At 36.7% G+C, this 8,720-nt stretch overlaps 1 protein-coding gene across 1 annotated transcript in view; it reads left to right on the top strand.

Moving 5' to 3' along the window:
* Positions 1 to 316: 316 nt before the first annotated feature.
* Positions 317 to 8,720, top strand: part of AHR (aryl hydrocarbon receptor) — a 50,338-nt gene continuing 41,934 nt past the window's right edge. Inside the window, exon 1 of the mRNA XM_046021042.1 lies at positions 317 to 449. Within this exon, the coding sequence (XP_045876998.1) occupies positions 385 to 449 (65 nt within the window). The 5' untranslated portion in view covers positions 317 to 384. The remainder of the gene's footprint in view (positions 450 to 8,720) is intronic.

Here is an 8,720-nt window from a genome sequence, read left to right as displayed (position 1 = left end):
CGGGGCGCGGCGCCACAGCGCGCGACCCAGGCCAGGATTCCAAACAGGCGGGCCAGGCTCCTCCTCCACCCGGGCCGCCTCACCTGCAGACAGCGCAGCGCCGCCTCCTCCCTTGCCGACGGCACCTGCGCCGCTTCGCTCACGGGTCTCCGCCCCTCGCCCCTCCGCTCCAGACCCGGTAACGCACCTGGCCGCGCGGGGCTGCTGGAGCCCCGGTTCGGGGCGCGCGGCGTCTGAGCCACCAGCTGGGGAGGACGCAGGTGGAGCGGGCGTGACTTCGTGGAAGCCGGCGCCGGCTGCTGCAGTCGTCCGGGTTGCTGCCGGATCCCGGGCACCGGGCAGTCTCGCCCGCTCCCGGGGAGGAGCCGCCGCCGGCTGGGCACCATGAACAGTAGCAGCGCCCACATCACCTACGCCAGTCGCAAGCGGCGGAAGCCGGTGCAGAAAACGTGAGTGTCCGGAGCGCGTCCCCTGTGCGGGTGCGGGGTGGGGGGGCGGGAGCTACCCCGCCCCCAAGTCCTCGCCGTCTAGAGATTAGGTTCATTCCCGATACAGTCTGTGGAATCGAGATTTGGAGGCCAGTGGAGAGACCCAGGCCTTGGGTTTTTCCATTTTTAATTACTGCATTTAAAAAATTGCGCCCCCCCACCCCGTCCCCGACGCTCACGCACCCTCTCCCACCCTCATCCTTCTGCACCCCTGTTCTCTTTTCTGTGTTCCTAATTTGTTGACGGGTCTAGACTGCCCTATGGGGCTGGTGGATTAGTTAACATAAAACCGCCTTGAAATCCCCTTCTACTTTTAATATCCTCATGGGTTAGGTTAAAGTACGGTTATTATTCCCATTCCTTGGTAGGGCCAGATGTTTTAAAGAGCTAAACACGTGCCGTCTGTAAGAAAGGCTCTGAGTTCCTGTGAAGATATTTTTCGGTCCCTGCAACTGGCTTTCTGCTGCGCTTCTATTTACTTATTTGGCAGTAATTTTGTAGCGCTCAACGTGATCTATCGGTAAAATGTATAGCGGTGATAGCAGGGATGAGTGAGTGTGGTGGACAGGATATAGTGGGGGATTTGTATGTTCAGCCACCCTTTGGGGGGAACTTCCTTACATTTTGAGGTGATTTTAGGGTGTGTGAATTGAAAGATTTTGGAGCTGGAATTATTGAAACAGACGTTTGCATTCCTAGCATCTTTCTTTAATGACCTTTTCCTCCTGCTTCAAAGTTTTGTCAATTCTTATAGAGCTAGTAGAAACAGATATTTTGTTTGTTTTGGTGAGATATTTGGGTAAGATGGTAAACACTTTAAGATAACGTTTCAGAAACAAAATCTGTGCTTGACACAGATTGACTTCTGGGAGTTGGCTGTATTCATGTGTTTATTATTAATGATGATCTTTGAGTTATTTAACATTTTTCAAATTTTCATAAACCATTTTAAGAACACAAACGTTTACTCAGCACAAATCAGAAGTGTGCATTTTGCTTAAAACTTAATTTAGGTCATTAATCCAGCTCAGAAAAATAACAGTTTAAAATTTTGATTTGGAACCAGTAACTGGATTTTTCATTATTTTCATTATGTGTCATTATTCTGGAGTTTTCATTTCCTTTTAGAATTTCAGTTATCATCATTCTTCAGATTTAGGGTTGGCATTAACAGAGGATACTAACCTATAAATATACTGATTAAAATTTGGAAGTCTTATCCTGCAGTGGGGCTGACATTAGGAATACTGCCTAGTCAGCAGTTTTGTGTCTTGGCAGTTCTTTGACATGCATTTTGTGGAGTGGTTTCTTATATAAAAATGTATTCGCCTAACTTAACCTGGTCCTTGATGGTTATTTAAAATTGAGAGGTATCCCAAATGCCTGTTCTATGTATTTATTAATACAGTAGTACACTTAGCATAATATAGAATAGAGACATTATGGGTTTTACGCGTATGGTTAGAAAACTTGAACGTCTCCGTGGTGAATTTTTAGGTTTCAGTCATTGTTGTAACAAAGTATCTAGATGACTTAGTATTGTATTCATTATAAAGTTTAACAACTTTGGCTTTAATTAACATTTTATTAAAGATCTTCCCTTTAAATATATTACATTTTTCATTTGTGTAAGATGTACCTTTCATTATTTTATCTTAACATTTAATAGACTTCCTAAAACCTTTTAATATATTGGTATTTAATAATCTCTCATAATACAGTGTAATTAAAGCATTTTCCACATTCACCTTCATTTTATTTTAGTTAGTATGATGTTTATCAGATCTTTGTTGAGACCATGCATTGCTTCTAGTCATATAAATACCTCAAAATGTCACTACATTGCTTCCTAAGAAAAGTCTACTACTGGCATTTACAGAATCAGGTGAAATTGATTATAACTTTTTACCTGAATGAAAAGAAGGCAGTTAATCAAAGTTCATTTTAGGAATGTAGCCATTAAACCCAATATTAAATTTAATATGAATTTTTAGTTACTAGTTTTTAGCTAACGAGGTCTAAAATAGGCCAGCATTGTCAGAAAAATAGATCCAGTCTGAGCTGAAAATGCTATTGAGATCTATATAACTTTAATCCCTTAAGTGAGAGTCATTTTATTTTAATGAAAAAGTGTGCTATTATAATTATAGGACTGTTACTTAGACAGTCATTTTAATATACAGTTCCATAAAACTGTGGAATCAAGTAGGTGGTAACTTTAACCTGAAGCTCTTCCAGTCCATCTTCAGTTGAATTTATCAAACAAGATAAACTCCCTCTAGTGGCAAATCTCCCATTGAAAATTATCTAATTGGTAGAAAATACAACTTCTATGTGTTCAGTTTAATCCCACTAAAGTATCTTGTATATACTAAATGCTCAGTAAATGTTTCCTTTCTTTTTGGAGTAATTAAATTAGGAAATTAAAGCATATGAACCAACCTTGCACCAGACTCATGTTCCTAAAAAAATTTTCAAAAGATACCCTTAGCAATGGATTCTTTTGTAACTTTCCTTAAAGTGTTGCTCTATATGTAATAATCCTGCTAGGAAGGCAGTTTTTTTTTTTTTTTAACTTAAATTTTTTCCTGTTTTATTTTCTTTGGAGATGAAAGTATTTTCATTTGCTTACTTTGCTTAGTTAACTTTCTTAATTTGTCTCATCAAAATAGGTTAAAAGTGCACTATTGAGATAAACAATCTTTTTTCTTAATAATAACTTTATATATTTTTATAGTTTTAAAAATTTTATTACTACAGAGAAAGTTTTAGTGAAACTTCAATTTACCATATTTCTAGAAAGGTATTATTGATCGTTGGTAAATAATAGGTGTTAAGTAAATACTATCTATGCTTAAAAATGATAATCACAGTCAAGGTGGTCAAAATAGCCATCATGAAATGTCAGAACTGGTAATAACTTCTTAGTCTTAGATGATCCTTTTTCCTTTATTAACATAATAATGTTATATAATACAAAAGAATGGTCTGTCCTGCAGTATTTGCTAAATTGCTCTTCTATTTAAGTCCAATGAGCCTCATTTATATAATACTTAGTAGAATAAAATTATGTATTGTTTTAGTAAAAATGTTTTATATAAATGTACTATGATACCATTCTAAATAGCTTTTAAAATAAAAAGATAAGTCTTTTGAATTACATAATTATTGTTTCACCATCATTTTTCTCTCAGATGGTTTAACTTAGTTTGTACATAGTGACTGTAGAGACTCTTACATACTGGAACTGTGAAATGAGTAAGTGAAAGTGTTAGTTATCAGCATTTGTGGAAAATAAATGGCAAATAGAGGGAAAAATGAGAAATAAATTGAAGGAGCTTTAGGTCTAAGTTAGAGAATGAGGTCTAGTTTCCTTGCTTTTGTAGATCTGAGCAAGTGACTGACCAATAGAGCAGGACAGTCAGCACCTACACTGCCACTTTCACAACTAAACTTAACAGAACAAAAGCTTGTTATAAACTGTAAAGGTTGTTAATGATATAAATGAAACGGAAATGTAAAGTCTATTCTTTAAACAGTTTCAGCCTACGTTATCACAGAACAATCAGTTCTCCTGTAAGAGGCAGTATATGATTATGTTCTCAGTTATGGTTAGGCTGAAAGGTGCTACTCCACTGACAAATAAACTTACATAGCACGTGCTTTAGCATTGTATGTAATTAGGACAAGTACTTAGAAATCAATACCATGCAAATCTCTAACAATAGTACATTTCTACTTCCACACTTTCTTTGAAAATGGGTTTTTTTGCACAGTGGTTTAATTATCAAAAAGCTACTGTTTGTTAGGATTTACTGTGATATTTGTGTGCATGGTGCTTTATATACATTTTATTTTAAAATGGTAGTATGAAAGGTATTATTATTTGTTTTATAGATGGAAATCTGAGGTTCAGATTCGGCATTGTCAGGTAGTAAATGAAAAAACCTGAGTTCGAATATCAGATTTTAGGTTTTATGGCTCCAAAGCTTATGTTATTACCAACTTCACAGTATTGCTCATGTGAATAAGTTTAGTGATACATAGGGCACACCTGTATGTTAGGGATTTCCTGAATGTCCACTGTTTCTCCCTATGTACTTAGTGTTCTGAAATAAAGACTTACCATTTCCCAGACTTTTGTTTAACTCCACACTTGTACTCATGCTCTTTCCTTTTAGTCTTTTCCTACAATCTTCTTAATTTACTACCTCCCTCCCTCCCTTTAAAATACTGTTTTCAGTGGCTGCAGAGTATTCCATCATGTGAATATTCCATAACTTAACTGTTTTTCTTTTGGGATTAAATTCTGTTATTTCCAGCCTTTTAATACTTTAGTATTTCAGAGAATACTCCTGAGATACATGAGTTTCAGGCAAATCTTAGTTGTTTCCTTAGGAAAAATTCCTGTAAGTGGAATTTGGAAGTTCAAAGTTTTATATGTATACTTTCAAGGTGGAGCCAAATGTGCTTTGAAACATAGTGTCAAATTACTCTACAGAAAATTTATTCTTATTGTTTATATGTGAGAGTGTCTGTGCCCTTGCATTTTTTCTTTAAAATGTGGTTTGCAAATTTCATAGGCAAAAAGACAGGCGGGATAGGTAATTGAACTTAAATGTTGGGAATGTAAATGTGTATGTGTGTGGTATGTTGTAGTCATAGTAGTTAGTATAAGTGGAGATTTTTCTTCTTGAAGTATCCTTTACATATTGCTTCGCTTTGTCTTAAATTTTGCAGTTGTTTGTTGGCTTTCCCCCCTTTTTTTGATTGAATTTTTTTTGGCAGTGTATTCCTATTAACACATGCACGGTTAAGAAAGTCAGTAAATTAAAAAAAAAGAGTAAATTGTGTATAATGCTTTTTTCTTTTTAGCATATCAGGTATTATCTGTTGATCTTTTATTGTGATAGTAATTAATTAGTGTTCTTTCATTTCTCCTTTGCCCTCATCTTTCTTCACCCTCCCAATATAACTTTATCACTATTTTAGATTAAATAACTTTGATGCTTCATTATTTTTAACTGTAAATATTGTTTACTGCTGAGCTAAGTAATATGCCATGATTACAGTTTCCTTCCTCCTGTTCTATGTTATCATTGATTTTGTTTCTACCTATTTTTCATCTTCTTATTAATATCTGGGTTTAGTTCTCTGTTAGGTTTATTGTTTCTGTCTCATGTTTTCCTTGTCTGGCATGACTTGTTTGAAGAGAAGGGTCTTTGTAGAGGGCTATATGCTCTGCAGTCATGAAGCCAGAAGTGAGTTACCTGTCTTTTAACATCTGATTTACATGTCACATCTTCATGAAACTTGCCCTCATTACTCTACCTGCTCTTACTTTTCTCAACTCTTAGGCATCACTTTTGTGGCAACTGGATTTTTGTATGATACATTGTGTTTGATTTTGCCTTATTACAATGCATATCCTCCTAGTATAAAAGATAAATTCTTTAAGGTTAGGTCAGTCTTTTATTTGTCCTTGTGGCAACAAGAGCTTCCTAGTATCATGCACATGGGTATTTGAGCATTGTTTACTAATTTGACGACTGACCTTAGGTATGGTAGATATATTTTATGTGTGTGCCAATGGAAATTTTTTTTAAGTATATTAACATAAGAAGAGGTAAAAGGGCAATATTTTCAGTTACTTTTCCAAAGTTACTGAAATTTTGGGAGTAACTGTGATTTCTAGGGCATATTTCATCGTCTGGTTTTCACCTATAAAGTCCTAGAGACTATAAAGTATTTGTACCTTATTGCCTCTTGCCTCAGAAGAAAGGACTTATCACAGCTATAGAGTGACAGCAAGAGAGTGACTGAAGAAATCTGACTCATTAAAAGTGGCTCTCAGCTAGAATTCTCTGAAGTTTTTATAGATGTTTTTCTCCCCATCTAGGGAAGTAAAATATTCATCTGTATTCAGCCTGCCAATGAAATTTTACTTCACTTGTGTTAAAGATGACTTCTCCAACATTACATTAATCATATAATTTAAGACTTCACACATTCAACATTTACATTCAGAGATAAATAAGTGCACACTGAAGCCATGGGGTGGAAATGATCAATGAATGACTTCAGTATAGTCACTAAAGTACAGAGATTTACTGAAGAATATTTCAGTTGGCTGTTGACTTGAGTGAAGAGCAGTACCATATTACATGGAGAGAAGCGGGTGCCCAAGTTCTGGAAAATATGAATGAGAGACACTGAAAGTGAAGACAAACAATTTATTAGTATGTGGAATAAAACATTTGGGAGTAGATTAAATCACTGAGAGGAAAATGCTGATAGAGCAGACTCAGTACTGCAGTAGGTAATCTCTATTAGAAAATGTTGCTTTAATCTCAAAGGATTACTGAAACTATATCTTTGCATGTCATTTGAGATTTTATGATAAATGTATAAAAACAAACATTTACAGTTAAGGTAATTTTTATGACTAAACTGGGTTAGAATTTTAACTTTGCTTTCAGCACTGGGCACTAGAGATGCCCTTAAGACATTCCACACTGGGATATGAAAAAGGCTTTAAAGATGGCGCTCAAACTGGCATTGGATGTGCTGTTGGGCTTGTTAACAGCAGTACTAACAACACGCAGGGCTTTAAAACAGAAGCAAGGCAGGCAGTCAGCTAGAGTCTTGATTTCACAACAGTTCTGATTTGCAGGTTGGGACAAGGTTTCTGAGGTAAAGTTTAAAAAAACAATAAATAGCTCCTTTGCTATATCAGCATCAGTGGTCTCTATTTCAAGAGATATCTACTTCAGATCTTTCAAATCTAATCTTACAGGGATGTTTGTTTATATTTCAAATGTGGCTTTTTATTTAAATAGATGCTTGGCAGTATATTTTGGCATAGATTTAAAGGCAGTAACAAAAGTAAAAATACTAGTGTAACCAAAGTCAAGTGTAATGGATGTAAGTTTACTCCATATTTATTATATGCATCTTTAAAATGTATAGTTAAGGATGAAATAGTTTCACAAAATTGTTCTGAATATTTCTTACAAAATCAGTGAAAAAGCTTGTCGTGTCTGTTACATTAGCTTTTACAACAGTGGATTTGAAATGCCATGCCCACTGGATACTTCTCAGCTCTGACCTTACTTCATTTTTCTGTACATTTGATTTTGTTGTGTAACTTTTAAAATATTCTGCCCTGGATCTTTTCCCATCTTCTTATAATTCATCCTCTGTTGTCTTTGCCTGTGCCTCATCCTCAACCTTATACCTAAATTTGGTATCATTGAGGTCTGTCCTCAAGTCTCTTTCTCTTTGGTGTACCATCCCTTAGGAATATATAGTTATTACCTCAAGCTACAAATTTCAGTAATTAGCAACCTCTCCCTCATTCAGTGTTTTCCTCTTCCATACTTTCTGTGCCCCATCAGCAAATGTTTGTGTCTTGTTGTATAGCAAACTTCGTGGTGAGCACAAAGTGCTATGTTTAAACATCTCATGCCAGGCCTTACTATGTGTACTGTCACTGCCTTTGGTGAGGCTCTGATTACTTTTTTCTGGATGCTTCTGATCAGCAGACATTAATTGAAAGTTCACTCTATGTCAAGTACTGTGCTGAGCAACAGAGATACAAAAATGATAAAAGCTACATAGTAATAAGAACAACAAACAAGTATATGTAACACCGGTTATGTAACTTGGGAAATTTGATCGCATATGCTAAACCTTCCATAATGTGCATAATAGCACACCGGAGCTGTGGGCAGTTTGACATCTTGCAAAGAAGTGTTTTGCCCTAGCTCAGGGTTGAAGTCTGCTGGGAGCCAGCACGAGATAGGCAGCAGTACCACGTGGAGGAATATCTTGAGTGCTCTTTTTCTTCTCTGTGTCCTATCAGTTTGTCTTGCCTCGAGGTTTGTGTTACTGTCTTCTCCCTGATGTTTTATAATCATTGCTGGAAGGCTACCAGGAGTGGAGTGCAAGATTTCGGTTTCAGCTTATTGGAAATGCTATCTGTACAGGATATTCCTTAATGGAATGGCTGTATAAGACATTTGCATCTGATGCTTAAGGTACAGAAGTAGTACAGGAGGGATACGTTGTGAGTAGGGCAGGGAGAACTTCACAAAAGTGATGGAATTGAGCAGGGCTTTGAAGCTGATGGAAGAGAACAGGATTCTGGAGAGTAGCATGTATGAAGCACCAAAGTATATATTGGTAACAAAGTAATTTCTTCCCTCTGGCATATAATGGACAGGAAAGGAT

The sequence above is a fragment of the Meles meles genome, chromosome 10 (genome assembly GCF_922984935.1).
Source record: "Meles meles chromosome 10, mMelMel3.1 paternal haplotype, whole genome shotgun sequence".
In the NCBI taxonomy this organism is placed as follows: Eukaryota; Metazoa; Chordata; class Mammalia; order Carnivora; family Mustelidae; genus Meles; species Meles meles.
This window is presented reverse-complemented; position numbering and strand designations above follow the sequence as displayed.